The 22,597-nt window shown below is 41.3% G+C and overlaps 1 protein-coding gene across 1 annotated transcript in view; it reads left to right on the top strand.

The window, feature by feature from the left end:
• GNE (glucosamine (UDP-N-acetyl)-2-epimerase/N-acetylmannosamine kinase) overlaps positions 1-22,597 on the top strand; it is an 852,948-nt gene that overhangs the window by 797,841 nt on the left and 32,510 nt on the right. Inside the window, exon 11 of the mRNA XM_044064307.1 lies at positions 1,679-1,795. Coding sequence (XP_043920242.1) covers positions 1,679-1,795 — 117 coding nt within the window. The remainder of the gene's footprint in view (positions 1-1,678; positions 1,796-22,597) is intronic.

Raw genomic sequence — 22,597 nt, 5'->3', positions numbered from 1 at the left:
AAATTAGCCACATCCTGTACAAACACATTCTCACCAACCAATGACTAGCTACGAAATTGAGTCCGTTGTTTAATAAATCTGTCTCATCTGAATTTAAAACAAAAGAAGAAATATTCAACACATTATGTTCATCAGCTATGTGGTCATCAGTTGTAATAATGTTTCCGTGTGACTGGTACCTACGATGTTTGCGTCCACTCCTCTTGGATCGCCTAAAGGGAAACCATCATTCCATTTCTTGCCCTCAGGAGGATTTTTCCTCAACCACGGATACAGAATTGGGGACCCCAATACTTCACCTATGGCCAAGAAAAGGAATGATGGTTTCCGTTTAGGTGATCTTCCCTGCAAAAGTAAGACTTCAGCTGCTTTCTGGTACTAGAACTCTTTCTACTACTGAGAAAACACTATCTTTCATAAAAAATAACATCATTAGTTCTCTTTCAGAAGACATGGATTTGTGCTTCTTTCACTACTAAAAGACCATCAAAAAATGAAACTCGTCTGATGTATAAAAAAAAAACTGATTTTTCTAAAGATACATATAACAAGATATAATCATATAATATAGTCATTTTATTGCAATATGTTTTCATCTTTACTAAATGTAATATCAATTACATCATAATTCACCATATAACAGATGCAAGGTAAAGTTTTGATTTTTTTACTGTTTGACTATTCATCATAAAAGTTACCAGAACATTCTTATATTATTCGGAGTATTGAGTTACTTGACATTGATAAATATTCATGAGCCTTGAGGACTCTTCCAGTCTGTATTTCTCTGCTGTTGAGTTTCCAGTTAATTTTGTATCAGTTCTTCCCACTTTCAAAACACATGCTAAAACTCATTACTCTGGTCCCTGTTTTCACTTCACCTTCTTCATCTCTTCTCACCCTCACCATTCATTTTTCTTACCATTAAACTCCAAATCCCCTTTTCTTACCAGTAACAGACTCCTTTAATTTCCTAAGTCTTGCTGTTCCCACCTGACATACCCCTTACCTCTTTTATGTCACCCATTTCCTTCGTCTGACCTTCCGTAATATGTCACCCATTTTTTTTTGTCTGACCTTCCATAAAGTCATTTGGATATTGCCTTGCGTTAAGTACATGAGATTTCCTCTGGCAACAAGGTACACCTTATTTATAACTGCTGATGCTCTTATAAGTATCCCTTACCTTTACTGCAGTGTCTAGAAGTGGGAGTTTTAAGATTGGGGATTGGGAATACCCACACTATGTAGGAAAAAGGAGGTGTGTACTGTCTCTGATAGACAAAGAGAGGTGATACTTTTTTTTTTTCAGGAGTATGGACATTTTTCTGTCTTTCTACCACTCAGGACTCTACTTACTTTTGAAACATGATCTTATGGTCTCCTTGGTGGGAAAATGAAGACTACATAGGACCAGACATCTACTTAGGGAACTTCTGAAACCCTGCTTTCAAAAAGCTTTTATGGGAAAACCTCAGAAAGGAAATCCATGCTGTGTGATATTGACCTAAATAATCCTAGTGTGGTCTTCTGCAATATGTTCTTGAAGTCTTGCTATTGTTTTAATATTTCCTTTGATTTTTCTGTGTTCTTCACAGCCTTTATGAAACCTTTTAAAGATGCGCATCATTTTTTGAGAAGGATGAAATAAGAGTAATATCCCTGTCTTCATTTACAGAAGACCAGCTGTTAGTTGAAGGCATGGAACTCAAAAATGACGAGACTGTCACTGCAATTCATTTGATTCAGGCATCTAAGCTTGGCAACAAGAAGGCAGAGAGCATTCTGAGAACAGGTGAGTCGCCACTCACCTTCTAGCTGCATTAGTACAGTATATTAATGTTTTACATAACAGTTTTTTTTTTTTTACTAAGTATGGAATATTTTATTTGGTAGTGACTATACTAGGAAGCAAAAATGAAGCTGATTAAGGCTCTTTTTTATAACTCAGATAGTTATTGCACTCCATTTTCCAACTATTGTGGTCTGATTTTCAGTTTGTATGAAATCCATCATCCACAATCCTTTTTTCCCATTTCTACCCATGGTGTCACTTCAATAATGACAATCATGTAAAGCCAAGTTCCATAGCACCAGGTGACAATGAAATGTCACGTCATAATAGTAATATACTTTTTGCATTTTTTAAAATTGTATTTGAATCCGTGAGTATTAAAACATCTTACTGATATAATACATTTTTAGTTGGGTAGTATGCATGCACGGTGCTTGTTGAAGTCACTTTCCTTCTGTGGTCACTTCCTTCTGAGGTCACTTTGTTTTTCTAAAGGATAAAATCACGAAGTAGTGAAATGAAAGTAATGTATTCAGTGTTTTGTTGTTGTGAGGCAAAGAGTGATGGTCTCATCTCTTAGTTGGAGCTGGAAGAAATGGACTGTGTGGCAGAATTTGTGCTCTGAAGGAGAAGATCCTAGCTGAGAGCTGGAAGGGGGTCATTATGATGATCTATGTTAAAATTATTAGAGAACCCAGAAAAGTAGATATAAGAACCCAGAAAAGTAAATAGTTTGGGAGCTGGAATGGGAGTCATTATGATCTATGTCCACAGATTAGAGAAACCAGAAAAGTAAATAGTTTGGAAGGTGTATGGATCAAATTATGTAACCTAAACAGACTACTTATAATGTGAATGAGATATACAGGAGAGGTTGCAATGATGAAGCAGAGAATCCTGCATGAGCAGTTGGCAGCCATCAAACCTGTTAAAATGGTTAATATGCAACATTTGGGACAAGGCAACTGAGATGGTAAAACAACTCCAAACAAACTGAGAACTTAATCGTAATGGGGTGATAAGAAAAGAGAGCAAATTTTACGATTATATTTTTGTAAAGTGAAGAAAGGATGGACTTAATGGAATATGTGAAAACAAATATGGCAGGTTAGATTGGGTTTGCAGAAAGGTTCCCTAGGGATAACACTTGTGAAATGTTTGCCCCTGCTGAACTCCAAAGTCAAATATGAGAAACCTGGCTGAGTTCTGATATACTTTTTACATTATTATAAAAGAACAGATGTTGTAGAAGTTATTGCAACCAGGCAGAAAATTATCAGTAACTGGGAGGCCCATATTTGCAACACATGATTACTTTGAGTTGACAGTGAAACATCTCTTGCAGTTTGTAGAAGCACTAAAGATGCACAGACAAAGAAAACTGAAAATAAAGTTGTCCTTCCATGCTACCCTAACATTGCTCTGGAAGTGTTGGCTTTTGATCGTCCAAATAAAGTAATGGGAAAAATGATTACTTGTAATACTTGTCCAATTACAGGTGAAAGAAATGGACAAAGACAGGCACTGCTGAACTGAAATATATCGATACTGTTAGAAATACTGAAGATATATGGGAAGAAAAATCTGATTCAGCTGAGAAGGGATATCTGTTTATGCATGATAATAGCTAGCTGTACTGCCACTCTAGGCTATCCCCCTGATCTGGCACTAAAATGAAAAAAAAGGTCCTTTCATACATGAGGGGCCACAAAAAAAGAGAAAGAAAGAAAAACGTTCTTGTACTTCAGTACTAAAAAAGAAAACTCTTTCCACTCAACTGTGTGTTACATTTGCAGAAAGTTAAAGCAGTTCTGTCTTGATTGCAAAAGCAGTGCTGGCATTCATTTATGTACCAAAATTCACAAATGAGACATGAATGCTAGTATTATACATTATCGATTGATTTCTATCTGCTGACTGTCCTCCCTGACAACTAGTGCCCAGGGAACAGCCCTCATCATCCCACCCTAGCTACGCCTCTGTTTCCAAGGTGGTTGGATAGACTGGGATGTTCTATGTGATGATATGACTTTGGTTATAATAGGATGCGTTTCTTAAATGCATTGAAAAGCCTACCCAGAGAACTGATGTGAAGGAATCATACTTTCTGATGGTGGTCGTTGAAAGTATGAGAGGTATTAATCCATTATCTATATTGCCAAGTGTATGTTGTTAGAAGATATAATTTTTTCTGTGTTAATCATGACTTTACTGGATTTTGCAGTGTTAACAGTAGATCTGATTTTATCCTTTTCATTCTTCCTCACAAATGTGTTTGTATCCGATACTGGGATCCAACTTGGATGCATTTCCTAGACTTCGGATCCAACTCTTGAGCTCCTTTCTGTACCCACAATGCTCTAGTCCATCCCCACTACCTCTGATCTCATTTTCTGCCATTGTGGTTAGATGTAGGTTCCAATCTCTTGAGCATAGTAAGTAGTTTATCTTTCATTAGTACTAGTTAAATTGATATTCTTCTTCTTAAATCTCATTAGTCTCTTATCTGTTCTATTTCCTCCCTGTTAGTATTCACTGGCATTAAGATTTCCTTGTTTTTTACACTTCCTGTTTCTCTCCTCACCTTTGAGTAGCCTTCGTGCCATTGTTGGCACTTTGTTTTCTTACCTTTACAGGTATTTGCTTTTAGAATAGCATAGCTGGGTATTGTTTCTTCCTTTTTTCTCCCTTTAACCATGTCAGAAAAATCAACTGGTTTTAAAAAGTCCACTTCTTGTGGGCATAAGATCCTAAATTCTGATGGCCACAAGAAGTGCATGTATTGTCCAGGATCAGACCATCTTAACACAGCCTGTTTCATTTGCACTACTTTTAATCCTACAGTGTTATCGAACAGGCTCAACAAACTAATTCTTAAGGGATTACTTCCTTCTTCTTCTGGGGCTCCAGCCCCCTCTTAAGCACCTAAAACTGTTTCTTTGGATATTAGGAAGAGGTTTCCTATGAAGTCCCCAATGGCTTTATCAGAGCTGTTAGAAAAAAATTAGAAAAATTTCGGATTTGAAAGGATTGGCTGCTGTTATCATATCCCCCTTACTATCTGCTTCTTCCTTGGATCCGAGAACCAGTTCAGTTTGAAGAAGCCGTACGCCAGAGTGCATAGTGAAGCCTATTTCTCCTCTGCTCACTCAACTTTTCCAGACTCCGAAGAGACACTGTTGATCCCCTCCACCTCATATTCTAGGTTATCCAGACTCTGTGAGAGGTGGATGTGGATAGGATGATGCGTAAATTCCTCAGAGTTAAGATCAAGATGGGGGTTCTTCAGTGAGTGTACCTACTAAGTCCACTGTTTCTCCCTCTCAGATCTGACTTGTGGTTTTGGAGTCCCAGGATCCAAGGTCTCTGACAGTTTCAGTGTTAGATCCGAGGATAGTTCCTTCCTCCACTCCAATGATTTCACAGACTGGCAGTGCTCTGATGGCCCTGGATCAGAGCGGCCTGATCCGAGGGGTTGAGTTCGGCTCAGTTTTGGTCAGATTCATCCTTTCCTCTCAGAGCCTCTGACCTGGACAGCTCAGATCTGATTATCCCCTTGGGGCTTGGATCCAGGGGTGGTCCCGACCTGCCTTCTTCTGAAGTTTCAGCTCCAAGGTGGGGGGAAGGGATTTCCCCTGGTCCCTTGACATTCAGTGTGATAGAAAGGGCTTTCTATATTTAAAGAGAACTGTAATCTCATGCCTCAGCTCCTATCCCTTCACCTCCCTGGCTCCAAGCTCTGAATCCATCAAGCCTATGGGGACAGACAGTTCCAGTTAGTCTCCAGGCATTTCCACAAGAAGAACTCCTCCAATCTTCCTGTACCTCCCGTGAACATCCCACAGAGGAGGTTTCTCAGAAGAGGACATGTAAGAGGAGAGACATGGACTTCCCAATGGAGTCTGTCATAGAAGACACTGATTTTGATGAGGGAGAAGTATCCCCCAGATCACCACCTGATGACATCTACTTTGGAGATATTCTAGAAATCCTTAAGCAGAAAGGTGGCTGGTCGTGCCAATCTCCTTCATCTGAGGAAGTCAGTGTTCCTGGAGGCTTTTTATGCTGGACCATCTATATCTTGGGGGAGTAACCCCCTCCCTGGCAGATCAACTCATCAGTCTAGTTTCCCGCCTCGCTTGGAAGGAGCCAGACACTGTCGAGCCCATATCCAAGCACCCAGACAAATTTTTAGCTCCCCCTTCACACCACCTTTACTGGAACAAAGGAGTCCTGGTTGATGCTATGCTGGTTGCAGCAGCCACTAAGAAAGAGCTAGCAGAGCAGAGCTCTTCTGTCCACCTGCTGTACAGGAAGTCCAGAGTGTTGGACAGATTTGGAAAGCAAGTGTTCTCCACCTTCTTGCTTAACTATTTTGCACATTTTACTAGGCTACAGAGGGATTTGACTAAGGAATTATCAAATTCTCTTTCTGAGCTCATGTCTGCTGAGGACTTCAGTAGGACCTCCTCTCAACTGGCCACACTCTAGTCTATTTCTAACGTGTCGACGAGGCTAATCTCTCACACTGCTGAAGATACCTTACAAGCTGCTGGTTCAGATATTGCCATAAGGAGACACACCTGAATGTGGCTGTGCAACTTTGCGGAACCCTTTAAGATGTCTTTCATTAATACCCCATTTTGAGGGCACTACTTTGTTTGGGCCATCTGTCAACGATATGCTTACCCGCAGCAAAAAAGATGGAAAAACCCTGTCTGCTGTAGGAGTCAAATTTTCTACCCCTCAACAGACCTTCTTCCGAAACCAAACAGGTGGTAAGAAGATGTGGTTCTGTAAATCTCAGGGGTCTTTCCAGGATTCATGAGGGGACAATTCCTCCTGAGCCAGAGAAGGGAGTTTCAATAGCAAAAGTTGCTCTAGAGGCAGGGGAGACCCGTAGAACCACAGATTTAAGGATTCGTTTTCAGACCGACCCTATCAGCGCTCCCGAAGAGCTGCCCCACTTTTCAACTCTGGAGGCAGTTGGGGGTAATTTCTCTTTGCACCTGGATGCCTGAACAAATATCACAAAAAATTCTTGGGTGCTAAACTTAATATGCAGAGGTTACTACATACCTTTTTTCCTTCTTCCTCTGTGTTGGAAGAAGAAATTTCCAGATGTTCCACCTAATCAGAGGAAGGAGGCAGCACAAGAGAGAAAAAAGCTGCTAAGAAAAAGAGTCATCTATACGGTTCTACCCGACCAGAGAGGATTCGGAATTTACTCTCTCTTCTTTTTTGTGCCAAAGAAATCAGGGAACTTCTCAGCAATTGTGGATCTAAGTGATTTGAACCAGTTTGTGAAGAAGGTAATGTTCCAAATGGTCACGGTTCAGGTCATCCTGCCCCTCCTGCACAAGGACGACTGGATGTGCTGTATAGACCTTCAGGACATGTACTATCATATAAAAATAGACATAGACTATCCAGAAGGCATCTTTTCTTTCAGCTGGGAGCCAGTTATTACCAATTCAGAGTTCTACCCTTTGGACTCACCACAGACCCCAGGGTGTTTACCAAATGCATGGCAGTAGTGGTAGCTCACTTGAGGCTCAAAGGATTCCATGTGTTTCCATATTTTGATGATTGGCTCCTCACCACCTCCTTCAGGCACCAGGCACCAACTTCTACAGGTCAGGGACTCTTTGATCCAGATTTGCAACACCTTCGGCATTTCAGTCAACTTTGCCAAATCTCAGCTTGCCCCAGTCCGGAGCTTGGAATTCATTGGAAGAATTTTGAACACTATGACTCAAGTGGTGTTTTTATCCTCCCACCACATTGCTTCTATAAGGTATTGGGTACAGGATAGCCTGTCTCATCCTTGTCCTCCAGCAAAAATAATACTTCGAGCACTAGGGTACATGTCAGCTGCCATAGTACTGCTTCCCTTAACACGCTTCTTTATGTGGATTATCTTGTGGACCTTAGCTTTGCAGTGGTCCATTCTACATCAGCCCCTGTCCTTTCAAATAAAACTCATGTCTCTTTGCAAGCTGCACCTTCACTGGTGGATTCAGTCCAATCTCCTTTGGGGCAGACCTTTTGTTCTTCCAAATCCAGTATCCACAATGACTACAGATGCTTCCCAACAAGGGTGTAGGGAGCAGTTCTTGGGAAGGATGGTCCAAGGCATCTGGTCCCCCAAGAGACCAAATTGCATATCAACATCCTAGAGATGACAGCAGTCCTTTTGATGGTGCAGGCTTTTCAAGAATCTCAGTTCAGACTGACGGTCAGTGGTCTGGTACATCAACAAGCAAGGAGGAAACTGATCTTACTCCCTGTGCAGAGAGGCCACGAGAGTTTGGGAATGGATGCTCTCTTCAGACCATTTTCTAATTGTGACACACATCCCAGGGAAAATGTGTTGACAGACAAATTAAGCAGATCAGTTCTGATGCTTCACGAGTGGTCTGTCAGTCAGTAGCGAATATGATCTTCAGGCCTTGGGGCCAACCTTACTGCTAACTGCTTGCCTCCCCTCTCAACAACAAGTGCAGCAAGTACTTCGCTGTGATCCCTCCTCAGGGGGAGTCACCGAGAGATGCTCTGATTCATGCTTGGCCCTCTGGTCTCCTTTATGTTTACCCTCCTCTTCCTCTGATTCCAAAATTCTTAGAGTAAGCAAGCAGGCTGAAGAGCTCGGTAATCCTCACTGCCTCTTTCTGGCATCTGCAAGTTTGGTTCCCCTTCCTACGGTCTCCTCATCGCTATCTGCCATGGATACTGGAGCCTCATTAGGATCTCCTCTGTCACCCATTGCGGATTCAGCATACCAACCTTCAAGGCCTCAAGTTAACTGCATGGTTTCTCCACTTCCAGTAGTAGTAAGACAGTCCAGGCTGTCTTTCCCAGTTCAAGGTATCATTTTGCTTCCCAAAAAGTTTCCACCAAGAAAGTTTATAGGAACAAATGGAAAAGGTTTTCTACTTGGACTTCTGAACACAACATCAATTCTTTATCTGGTCCAATTTCTACTATTCTTACATCTCTTTTTTATGAAGGGATCAATTTTTCTATGATTAAACTTCAGTTAGCAACAATTTTAAATTTCCATTCAGGAAATAAATCCTTCTTCCTGGCTTCTTCCAGGTTATATAAAGCCTTTATGAAGAGCATTTTTCTTCTCAGACCCCCAATAAGGGATCATTCACTGCCTTGGGATCTTACTGTGGTTCTTCAGGGTTTAACTGAAAAGCCCTTTGAACCAGCAGACAAATGTGATTTCATATTTCTATCATGGAAAACGGTCTTCTTGGTAGCCATAATTTCATCAAAAAGGATTTCTGTACTCCAAGTTCTGTCAGCAAAACCCCCTTACATAATTTTTCATGAAGACAGGGTTTCTGTATGGACTAACCCTTCCTTTGTACCTAAACTGGCTTTGGAAAATAGCATCAGCGAATCCACTAATGTACCAGTGGTTTTTTTTCCAAATTTCTCTAATAAAGAGGAGTACATGCTGCATCTCCTTGATGTTCACAGGCAGCTACATTTTTATCTTAATAGAACAAGATAGTTTAGGAAGTCAGATCAGCTGTTCATGTCCTTTTCAAATCTCTTGTGTCAGTCAGTCTCTATTGTTACCCTAGTGAAATGGATTACAGATTGATTTACTCTCATAAGGGTCTAGTTTTACGAAGACCTCCTAGGACTCATTCAAATCGATCCTTGGCTACTTCTTCAGCCTTTTGGTCAAGGACTTCTGTTGCTGAAGTTTGTGCAGCAGCCACATGGTCCAAGGCTCATACCTTTGTTTCACGTTACAAGTCGGACATAATATGTAGAGAAAGAGCCTCATTTTGTTCAGCAGTGCTCTGGAATATCCTTCCATGAAGGCCACCACAGGTCTATGTAGCTGGAGACTCTGTCCCATTTGTGAGGAAGAGTGAAAAGGACATCATCAGATTTTTAAGTTGTGTACTCACCATAACTAGGCATCTGTGCTGTCCACTTTCATTCTTCCTCACCTTCCCTCTATCCCCCAGTTTCTCTTGTGCTAAGACTTGTTGGACTGTTTGGTTACCTACAGTTCCAGGTTTGAGCTCCATCTTTTTCTGTCAGTCTGTACCTGTCTCTTTTTAACTGTAGAGATGTTTGGCAGAGGCAGTGGAGATGGACTAGAGCATTGTGGGTAGAGGCAGGAGTTCCAGAGTTGGATCTGAAGTCTAGGAAATGTGGCCCAGTCAGATGCAAGGATCAGATCTCAACCCATTTGTGAGGAAGATTGAAAGTGTATAACCAGATGCCTAGTGATGGTGAGTACGTAACTTAAAATGTCGACAAGTGTCTACATTTTTTAATGTCCTTAAATATAATTTGAATATTGAAGAAAACAACGAAAATTAAGATTCTCATATGAAAATGTAAATTTTGAGTTTTTAACTATCCTGTTAAACAGTAATTTGAAATTAATGTACAGCACAAGAGGGGTTCCCTGATTTCCCTTACATATGTTTTCTTATTCTTGATGTAAGGCAGCTGTAGTATGCAGATATGTGATTTTAATATGTGTGAGTAGAATAAAAACAACTAAATAGGTTTGTGTTGGGTATTAGGTACTCAGAATGGATATTTATTGAAATTGTTTTTAATTATCTAGGAAACTCTTTTAAGATAGGATTGAATGTATGTTTAAGGTCTGTGAGTCTTAGAGAGTAGTTTCTTGCTTTTAATGGACTTTACTTGTAACTGAATATAGAATGGAGATGAATTATAGGGAAATATTAACTTGGTGGTGAAAGTAAATGCAAGCAGAATATTGGCCCAATGGTAAGATTGTTATAAAACATAGAGGTGGTGCTACAAACAAGATAATTTTCCTTTGTTAGCCAACTGTCATGGAAATATCCTAATGTGGTCCCCCTACTCCTAGGAGCCTGGTCAGGAACCATTGGTTGCCTAGTAATTGGGATGCTTTGGTGCAGACCCTATCCATAGATTCCATTGTCACTGCAGCAGCTTTGGAGAGGGAGCCTACTCCCCATAGGCTATTACTTCCCCAAGAAGAAATCCAGGGCTCTGGATCATGATGGGAAGCATGTTAATACACCTTCCACATTTTTTTATAATGGCTCTTAATTGTCTGTAATATACGCTATGGTTCCTGTGTAAGTTTTCTGATGAGCTAAGCAATACATGAGAGCATTTGCTGGAAGGTGAGACAGAGCTTAAAATTAAGTTGGTCTCTGTGGTAGCAACTATCACCTGAGTATCCAACTTGTCCATGTATCTGGAGTATAATGCTGTGGATGGAACTGCAAGGGCAGTGGAAGCCACCATTACTGTTTGATGCCACACTTGGCTGTGTATTACTGACTTTGCTGAAAATATAGAGGCATTCTTTACTAACACTCCATTAATATCACCAGATGTTTTGGGCTGAAAGTGAGTGAAAAACTACTGGAAGTGCGGGAGATGGCAACACTTTCATGGCTGTGTGCATCTGCTTTGAAAATTCATAGCATATCCTTCTTTGCAAGGACATAGAAGAGTCCTCAGCAGATGTGGTTCATGTGGAACTCTTAGCAGTAGAGGAACCAATGTTGCCAAGTGGTTTTCCAGAATGGATGCCTACCCAGAGGCAGAAATAGTAGGCAGAGTGAGAGATTTTGAGGCTCCTTATCCCAGGAGGAGTGGAAACATCAGCAGATTCTCTGAATGCTTGCCATAATGTTCTGCTGTGAAGGCAGTCTGGGTTTGCTTGTCCCTCTATCTTCCTGCATTGATGGCCATCACACTGGACAGATGGATTTAGAGCATAGGCTATAAAATCCCTTTCTATACCCCTCTTACAGCTGTACTCTCTCCCATTACCTGATATCCAACCCTAGAAGAGGAGCATGTCAAGAAAAGAGGTCTTCAGCCTCACCCTAAAATGGACCATCCAAGAGATCCTGAGTGCTGTTCAAAGTTCTTTTTTTTCACACTGACACAAAATACTTTGTATCCCTCCTGGAGCTGAATGGTCTAAACAGATTTATTTCCAAGTGAATATTCTGGATACTCTTAACAGAAACATTAATTCCTTGCCTGTCAGAAGAAGGCTGGATGGATGTGCCCTTTTTTTCTTTTGAGTGCGTGCTGCATTTTCACTTTTACATACTTTACAGTCCCGTGCATGGCACACTTATTTTGGCACTAACTGCTGATACAGTAATTTACATTTATATTGTACTACTATACTAGCCTCCCATTATGCAGTCAGTAACTACATTTAGCTTTTAAGAAGTTACGATCATAAATCCATGTATTATAAACAAATATTCTATCTGCTGTTTATGTCCAGATTGATTTATCATGATTCCTGTATGAGAAAAGAGAGACACAAATTAACTAGTTGTAGTGTAATTTGAGATCAGAAACTAACTAGTTACTAAATTAATTTTTCACTGTAATAGAAATATTAACACTCAGACCAGTGGTTTCATACACTATATTACAATCTGCTTTATTAAATAACTCTGTATTAGGTGTTTTGTTTCATATCAGTGCCCTGTTCAAGCTCAGCTTCCAATGGACACCCTTATGTAGTTTCTGTTGAGACTAAACCTTTAGTCAATGTTTGTACTAAGAAACTCTGTTTCTTATCTGAAACAATTCTCAGTTCCAAATTAATCTCTGTAATCAGGTGTCTACCTCTCTTATTAATCATTTGCATTTAGTTCTCTGTTTTCTAGTTATGCTTTTCTTAGCCTCTGTCAACAACAAACAAAATGCTATTGTCTCTTTAGCACATGTTGTTGTGAACTTCTCTTTACTAAGGTTTCAATTTCCATTCCAAGTATGAGATAGAATTTGTACAGTTCATTTTTGTTTTGAAGCAGCTCTGTACATTCCTAAAATGTATGCGTCCAAGAACCTATTTCTGAATCGTCATATGTCCAACATAATGCCTCGTCTGTGGAAACATTTTCATTTCCATGCAAGAAGTCTAAATTTTCATGATTTACTTGCTTATCTAGGAGTAAGACACATTTCCCTCCACTCATCATCTGTAATGTAATCATTTAGTCCATGTTATTTTTAGTTGGATGCTGTATTGTCCTCTCAAATTTAGTATTAACTTGTATGCTTTACTTATTGCTATTTTCTGGTCTGAGGTTTCTGTTCTGGCCTCAGTTGTAAAATGTACTATTTACTGTTTTAACACATTTGCTATCCAGCCTCTTTATAATTTCCTTCAGCTCTAATATTAGACCTGCTCTAGCTTCATCTCATTCTATAACTTAATTTCCCTTTATTATCTGCTCCCAAAATCTCATGTTTTTTTTTTTTAATTTCTCTTTCAAATCCCGTTATACCCTTTTTGTGGCTTCCTTGTTACTATATCTAGGCTTTATGCTATTTTTTCCAAGGTCTAACTTCCTTAAAAGTAAAGATATGCTTAGTAGTTTAATTTGTATTTAAGGTTGTACATAATTCTCTTTATATTCCTTCTGTAAATCTGCCCAAATTCCTATTTGTGGTCCTGTAGTTGCCTCATCGGGAACTGTGACTAGTCCTCGCCTTCAAGGTGCTTCAGATGAAATGGCAATGGAGTTTTTAACCAGATTGTTTAATGAAATCTTTGAAAGTGAGAGGATGCCTGGGGAATAGAGAAAAAGTATTTTGGTACCGATTTTTAAGAATAAGGGTGATGTGCAGAGCTGTAGTAACTACAGAGGGATTAAATTGATCAGTCACAGCATGAAGTTATGGGAAAGAGTAGTGAAAGCCAGGTTAAGAAGGGACATGAGGATTAGTGATCAGCAGTATGGTTTCATGCCGGGAAAGAGCACTACAGATGAAATGTTTGATCTGAGAGTGTTAATGGAGAAGTACAGAAGGAGTTGCATTGTGTTTTTGTAGACTTAGAGAAAGCATATGACAGGGTGCCTAGAGAGGAGATGTGGTATTGTATGAGGAAGTCGGGAGTGTCAGAGAAATATGTAAGAGTGGTACAGGATATGTACGTGGGTAGTGTGACAGTGGTGAGGTCTGCAGTGGGAGTTTTGATGCGTTTAAAGTGGTGGTGGGATTACATCAAGGATCAGCTCTGAGCCCTTTCTTATTTGCAATGGTGATGGACAGGTTGACAGACGAGATCAGACAGGAGTTGCTGTGGACTATGATGTTTGCAGATGACATTGTGATCTGTAGTGAGAGTAGCGAACAGGTGGAGGAGACCCTGGAGAGATGGAGATATGCTCTAGAGAGAAGAGGAATGAAGGTCAGCAGGACTTAGAGTATATGTGTGTGAATGAGAGGGAGGATAGAGGAATGGTGAGGATGCAAGGAGTAGAGGTGGTGAAAGTGGATGAATTTAAATACTTGGGATCAGTAGATCAGAGTAATGGTAAGTGTGGAAGAGAGGTGAAGAAGAGACTACAGGAGGGATGGAGTGGGTGGAGAAGAGTGTCAGGAGTGATTTGTGACAGTTGAGTACCAGTAAGAGTGAAAGGGAAGGTCTACAAGAGAGTAGTGACCAGCTGTGTTATATGGGTTGGAGACAGTGGCATTGACAAAAAGGCAGGAGTTAGAGCTGGATGTGGCAGAGTTAAAGATGTTAAGATTTGCACTGGCTGTGACAAGGGTGGACAGGATTAGGAATAAGTATATTAGAGGGTCAGCCCAGGTTGGAAGGTTTGGAGATAAAGACAGAGAGGCAAGATTATGTTGGTTTGGACATGTGCTGAGTATATTGGGAAAAAGATGCTAAGGATGAAGCTACCTGGTAACAGGAAAAGAGTAAGGCCTAAGATAAGGTTTATGGATGTGGTGAGAGAGGACATGCTAGTGGTTGGTGTGACAGAGCAAGATGCAGAGGACAGGAAGAAATGGAAACATATGATCCACTGTGGCGACCCCTAACGGGAACAGCCAAAAGAAGATGATGATTCAGAGTCCTTGTAGTATGCCTCCAAATCTTGCAGTCCCAAACCACCATGTTACTTTGTCGGTTTTAGTTTCTCCCATTGCTCTTTCTCTTTCTCCCATTGCACTTTTTCTGTTTCTCTTTTATTATCCCCTCAACCCCCCCCCCAAAAAAAAAATTCCTTTTTCATTTTTGTCCTTGTCTCATCTCTTGGTTAAGGCATATAAGCCTGACCTATGTAAAGAACAAGTGGGACCTAAAACATCCTGATCAATTGTACCTTATTGTTGATGTCCATAAATAATGCTTTCCATAGTCTTGTCTTATTTGTAGTATTTTGAGTAAATTCTTCCCACATTTCTTGAGCTGCTTTCTCAACTTCCTATTTTAACCAAATTCTAGTATCTCATCTTCCCGTGACCCCACAAGAAGGAGGAATTCTATACCAAGTCATGTTGGGACAGAATTCATTATGGTAGTGTTTGTTTTTACTTCATTTACTTTCCATCCTGCTGTACTGGTAAAATATTTCAGTTTATCTAATATAATTCTAATATCATGTTCAGGGTTGTTAACATTATCATCTGTAAAAAGGGCAATTTTCTCAGTAGTAGTTCTCCACTTGTATGCTATATTTGATTGCCTTATGTCGCTAGCTAATGGCTTAAAATACAAAGCAAACAGTAGTGGTGAGAGTGGACACTCAAGTCTAGTTCCTCTTATAAGACTAAACACTTCAGACAGCTAATCACTACGCTTCATTCTAAGTTGAGCTCCTCTGTAAATGTTAAATGTTAGTGATATACATTTTTGTAGGAAATCAAATTCCTCCAGAGATCATTTCATAAATTCCCAGCTCACTCTGTCAAACACCTTTTCAGCATGCAACCCTTTTAACAATGTATTATTGTTGTCCAGTACATCCTATTGCATCATAAGAATTCTATTAATATTGTGATATGTTTCTCTTCCTTCTGTAAATTCTCACTGATTCAGGTCTGTTATTCTTGGCACTACCTTGCCATTTCTTTTCCCAAATCATCATAAACACTTTACAGTCATGATTCAGAATCAAAATGGGTCTGTATGACTCTGGATCAAGAGGTTCTTTCCCCTCTTGGTATAACTACAATTGCTGCTTCTTTCCAAGTTTAGGATACGTCCCCAGTCAGAAAAAATATTCGCAAAAATCACTATCCATCCATCCTCTTTACTGCTTACATTCACATCTAATAACTCTTCACTTAAAGTTTGTTCTACCTAATCATTAAACATCTTCCTTTTCAGAAGTAGTACTTGAAAATGCCATTGTTTGTCACAGTAGTCTTTCACTTACTTACAGAGCTTAATTTGTGTCCATGCATGGTCTGACACTAACACCGGATGTGACGTTGTAGTTCACATCTTGTTACCGTATGTGTTTGATATGCAACATCTATCTAATCTTGCCCAACAAACATATTTACATATTCCAGATTATTCTTCTGCATTTTCATTACACTGATAAGCCCAAATAACATGCCTAAGTACCTTTAAATATCTGCCTTCTGCTGGTATTTTGTAGCATCTTGGCCGTCCAAGAGACATCTTCCTCATTTCTTGCAGGTTTAAATCTCCAGCACAATACATCCTTGATGACATGCTATAGCGTCTCCTATAATATTCTTTATATCTTTTCTCCATGATTTCGATGAAGTATATACTGCAGCCAGAGTCATTCCTTTGTTGTGCCATTAACTTTTCACCAGAGTTAATCCTCCCAGCATATGTTTCATTTGTTCCTCAACTTTTATTTATTTTGCATTTGTTTACAGGATAGTCTGACTGGGCAAAGCTATTTTCAGCGGAAGCCTGAGAAGAAAAGCTCCACATACAGACAATGACAATTTGAACAATTAAAAAATAATAGAGAAACAATGAGGAACTGTTACATATGGATAGGACATTGTAATACATAGAATATGGGACGATGACGGCAGGAAGCAGCAAATAAGCAAGCAATAATGCCCTCCAAGGTGTGTGTTAATGTGTAATTAATGCCCACCCAGGGGTGTTATGAGGCCCGATGCCATAGGCGTCAGGCCTGTACACCTGTGGAAGGACGTTAATTACACATTAACACACGGCCTGGGAGGGCATTATTGCACTTAGAGAATGGAATCACTGTAAAATTGTTGTATTTTACTTACTTATATATATTTCTTTTTATTACTATATATTTTTTAGTATATATTTGATGCAAAATAGTTCCTCCGCGTAAAGTTTCAGACTTGCTGTGGTATATGTTAATGGTGTTGGAGGAAGCATTTTACAGCCAAAATATAACATTTAGAAAATATCCAGGTCATTTACTTTATTTTTGGTCCCTTACTCCTAAATCGTTTGGTTGGCAGTCATTGGAGATTGAAATTACTAAATAATGTCATACATTTGAGCTTCAGACTTTTTTCCTTAAGAAAATTCATGCTAACTTAAATCCTTTACTTTAGCATCTTTGCAAGTTTATAAGAGCGATAATTAAGTTTGTAATTTAGAGCCTTTGTTCCCCAAAGATTTCTTCAGCTGAAAGGTGCTGAGGTTTGTAGTAAACCTCTTCACTGCTGTTGCTGCCAGTAGTCATCATACACTTTCACCCTCACAGGCACACACAGTGGCTTGAGAAAAAAAATGCATGCTAATGAAATCCCTGTTGTTCTAGCAACTTTCTAAGTTTATAAGAGCAATATTTTAAATCCACCCCTATTTCAAGCCCTTTGTTTCCCCAATATTTGCTGCTCTGTCCAGATTTCTTGTGCCGAGAGTTATGCAAAGTTTTTACATGATGCTGGCAGAGATTCTCGCTCTTCACTTTCTCTCTCTCTTTCTCACACACACATACACATATATATATATATATACACACACACACACACACACACACACACACACACACACTCTCTCTCTCTCTCTCCCTCCCCATCTGCTTTCATGCAACATTCACTCACACACGCAGACAGCAACATAAACACATATACACACGATCATCTAAGCATACTCTCTCTGTCTCTGTCTCACACACACATTTTATTTTATACTCACTGAACAGCAGAAGCACTGCTTAGCTAGTGTAAAATAGTAGCTTAACCGATCTCACACTTGCACTCATACAGGCATACACTATCACACACTAACACATACAGACAGTTTTTTTTTTCTGCTTTTATTTTACACTCTATAAACAGCAGAGGAGCTGTTTAGCGGGCATAAAATAATGGTGGCCATTCCATTTTCTCAGTCAGAGCTCCACGGCGGCTTGATATGCTGCCGTGAAGTGGCGGACATGTTTTTCAGTGGGGATTACTTGTACATTAATAACCTGCTGAAGAACGCTCATTCTCCAATCAGGGTACTGATGTACAGTAAGCCCATTGTCCAAGAAAGATTAACATTTATGTAACTTATACATATTCACAACATAGTCAAGGATAAGCCTATTTTGTACAAGTTCACTGGATATGAAGCATACACTGTTCAACTGCTCTCTGAAAATGAAGTCTCTGACACATGAAGTGTGCTGGTCACAGTAGGTAATAGCTGGAGGTAAGTATGTGGTAAGTAGGAGGCAAGACAGAGAGAGAGAGACTTGTGAAGGAAAGCAGAGTTACAGTGGCTTAGGTAAGCCATGAAGGAGTAGGAAGGGGAAAGGGAAGGGTAGGGGAAAAAGTTCAAAACGGGTGCTTATTTATTTGCTTCTGAGATTTCTGTTGAAGAAGGAAAGAGGTTTTGAGAGGGGGCAGAGAACTGTACCAGTACCTTAGGAGACTAAGCTGGTATGATGCAGAATCAAGATTGGTATTATATTCACAGGAAGTTAGGTGGGTTTTCAATGAAATGCTAGCCTGGATTGGTGCATGAGCATAACCAAGAATTATATAAGTGATTTTTAAGTAATTTTTTGAACTGGGTAGTGTTGTCTGTTGAGCTAACAGTTGGTGGGAGGGAGGTCCAGATTTTGGCTATATGGTTAGAGAATAGTAATTCTCCTGTGGTGATGTTCTTCATGTTTCACTGTTGCAGTCATCACATTTGGGTTATCCCTGCCAGGGTAGCCCTCGGTCGGCCCGAATACCAGAGGCTTAGTATTTTTGCGTCGGTCGCTGTCGCTTGAAGACTGACGTCAGGTCGTCAGTAGTATAAAGTAAGGCAGCCGACGCCATTACACCAGTCTTTCTTGCTGTGGAGCCCAAAGCAGAAGCAGTTTGCACGAGTGCCAGTCGACCGCTACCTGAGTTTTCATCTCTGAATTGAAGTTGAAGTCTCCTAATGCTAAGTACCCCATTGGGGATCCTTTTTTCTTGCACTATCCGATGTCAGAAAAAGTTAACAGTTGTCTCGCCTGTGGAAAGCAAATACCACACCCGAGACTTCCACTTTTACTGCATCACTTGTTTAGGCCCAGACCACGACGTCCCCCATTGTCGCTTCTGTGCTTTGTTCAACACCAGAACTGTCCATCGTCTGGCCCTTACTGTAGCCAGATATTTTCGTTTACAGTCTTCGAATTCTCATATGGCTTCGGTAAGCCATCCGACAGCAGATCTTCCAAAAAAAAAATGTAAAGACAGAGACAGACCGCACAGGTCCAAACCTAACAGCAACGCTTCCGGTAAGCTAGTCGTCAGTCCTTGGGTAATCAGTGAGGCACTTTCGCAGCTCCTGATGCCAGCTTCTGTTGATTCGCAGGCCGCTACCGAGACCCTTTCAGAGTCCGGTATTCCGCAAAACTTGTCTACGACTAAGGATCCTGTGATCGTCTCTACCTTGGATGGGTCCGGAGCCGCTGAGCAGGCACTGGCTTCCGAGGAAGTCCTTCACACTACCGAATCTCGACACAACCGACGTCTTCCTTCATGACCGAGTTTCTTAGGCCCAGGGTTCGAACAACACCCAAGAAACTGACGACCCAGTCTCAGGCGCCTGCTACCTTGCCTCAGTCTCAAATGCTTAAAATGGTGGAAGACCTTATCATGCTGATCAGGGGAAGCCAAACTACCCCCTCAAAAAGGAAGAGAGATCTGTCCCCTGTAGTTTTGTCTGAACAAGAGTCAGATGAATCTGATGCATCTGACTATGAAGACATGCAACCCCTCTCCACTTATGAGGATTCTGATGCAGAGGACTCTTTCCTTCAGCCTCTCCCCAGAAGATTTTTCCTTTGGGGAAACCCTGCATACTTTAAGGGAGCATTTCCAATGGAAAAGTCAGGACTACCCTCAGTCTGAAAAGAGACTAAGGGAATTCTTAGATCTTCCCCCCAGTCCTAGATGTTGTGGTTGATGTTTTCCTTGAATGCAGCCCTACCTCCTGCTCCCAGAAAACCAAACAGGTACTATAGAGTCCGTGACTCACACAAATATCTTTTTAAAAATCCAACAGCTGACCCTGAGGTCATTTCTCAAGGGCCAAAAGGGATTAAAGCAACCTCTGGTAAGAATCCCACACCCTCAAACAGGGATTCCCGAGCATTGGACAATGGGGTAAAAAAGTATACACCTCAGCTACTCTTGCTATCAGGGCACTAAATTGTCAGTTCCATATGTTGAAATTTCAGCAACATACCCTGGAACTCCTTAAACCAAAAATTTCTTCCCTTCCTACTTGGGCAGAATCTAAAGATCTACAAGACTTAATGCATTCTGCAAGCCAAGTAACTAAACGCACTTTGCACTGTGGTTTTCATGCCCTAGAAGCTTTCTGCAGGGCAGCAGTCACTGGATCTGTCATTAGAAGACATGCATGGCTTAAGGAACAACCCCTACCAGACCATGTCAAATCTAAATTGTTGGATGCCCCCTTGCACAAAGATAACTTATTTGGCACTAAGTTGAAGAGGTCTTAAAAAAGATGGAAGAAAAAGCAAAGTCTATGCAAACAGTTAAGGATTTCTTACAAGTCCACCCCCGTAGGTTCAGCAGGCATTGTCCCTCCAAGCACTGGTCCTTTCCTGCTGTGAATAAACCAGCCCAGCCTAGGCCCTGTAGAAGCAGACCCCCCCCCCCCAGACAGCAGCCCCAGGGAATGCAGAGATCTGAGCAGTGGACTACCTCCACTTCAAAACCAGGGAGTTCTAAGCCACCCCCTTATGGTAAGAACTCACAATGACTCACCTCCTCCCCCTTCTGCCCACCTTCACTTACCCCTAGGAGGAAAACTCTCATTTCACTCCAGCACTTGGGCCACCTTAACCAAGAACCAATGGGTTCTGAACATTGTGTATCAGGGATAAAAATGTTCCTTGCGTACCCTTCCAACCCCAAAAGGATTCCCAGATCTACCACCAAATCAGTGGGCAGAGGCTCAAAAGCAAATCCTTTCCCTTCTCTCTATGAGAGCAGTAGCACACGTTCCAGCAGAATAGATAGGCTAAGGCTTCTACTCCAGAATTTTTCTGGTGCCCAGAAAAGAGGGCAAAAAAAGAGGGCACCTGGTGCCCCATCCTCGATCTATCAATTCTAAACACCTTCCTGGTGATCCCAAAATTCAAAATGCTCACCCTCCAGCAGCTGCTACCCATGCTCTCCAAGGATGCTTGGCTAGCCACCCTAGATCTAAAAGAGGCATACCTCCACATTCCTGTCAGGGAATCATGCAGGAAATATCTCCGCTTCAGGGCAGGATCTCAGCACTTTCAGTTCTCTGTGCTTTCCTTTGGCTTATCTACTGCTCCCAGAGTTTTTACAAAATATCTGGCTCCGGCCATTGCCTTTTAGCAGACAAAGAAATATTCAAATTTACCTATACTTAGATAACTGCCTTATTCAGGCAGACAGCCAGGATAAGCTGCTCAAGCACCTGGCCTTTGTAAAGACACTACTAACCTCTCCAGGATACACAATCAACTAAAAGAAATCCAAACAGGTGCCCACCCAAAGGATAATCTTCCTGGGAGCAAGTCTGGACACAGCATCCCAGATGGCATTCCTTACACCAGAGAAACAAATTTTCCTGACCACCTACTTCTCTCAACTAGCCACCAAGCTATGGCTGTCTGCAAGGAAGATCCTGCAAGCTCTGGGGTTAATGGCATCTTGCATACTACTCATTCCATGTGCCAGACTGCACATGAGGAAACTTGAGTGGTACCTAAAGAGCCTTTGGTGTTAACACTCTCAAGACCTGGAAACCCTTCCACCTATAATTCCTTGCCTCAGAAACGAATTTCTTTGGTGGGCAACAGCATGATTCCACAAGGGACTGCCCTTCTCCCCAACCCCCACCACCCAGACCCTCACCACAGATGCATCAGACTATGCTTGGGGTGCACACCTGGACAGCAGGTGCATACAGTGCCAGTGGAGCACTCAGGAAATCTCTCTGCACATCAGTCAAAAAGAGATGATGGTTGTGCATCATGCCTTGATAGCTTTCAAACCCCTTCTCTCTCTAGGAGTTCTCCTGATCAAAACAGACAACACCACTGTGATGTGGTGCATCAACAAGCAGGGAGGGACTCACTCCTACCGTCTGTGCAGGCTGGCCACGACCCTTTGGCTCACAGCCTCTCCCATGCAACTACACCTGTTAGCATAATTCCTACCAGGCTCTCTCAATTCTCTGGCAGACCAGTTAAGCAGAAAAATTCTGGACCCACACGAGTGGCAACTCAACAGAAGTTGCTTCACCCTAATAACTAAGAAATGGGGAAACCTGAAGGTTGACCTCTTTGCCTCCCACACCAACCATCAGCTCAGAAAATTCTGCACCAGGGAGCATCACTGCATGGCTTGGAAAGTGGATGCCCTGTCCTTCCCCTGGGTCAATCTATCAGTCTATCCCTTTCCTCCCCTACCTCTCATCTCCAGGGTACTGCTCAAAATAAGGGAGGAAAAACCAAGGACCATTCTTATAGCTGTAGCCTGGCCCCGACAACACTGGTACCCCTTGCTGCGCAGCCTGTCCCT

The sequence above is a fragment of the Protopterus annectens genome, chromosome 2.part2, assembly GCF_019279795.1.
Source record: "Protopterus annectens isolate FY-2018-M chromosome 2.part2, PAN1.0, whole genome shotgun sequence".
NCBI lineage: Eukaryota > Metazoa > Chordata > Ceratodontiformes > Protopteridae > Protopterus > Protopterus annectens.
This window is presented reverse-complemented; position numbering and strand designations above follow the sequence as displayed.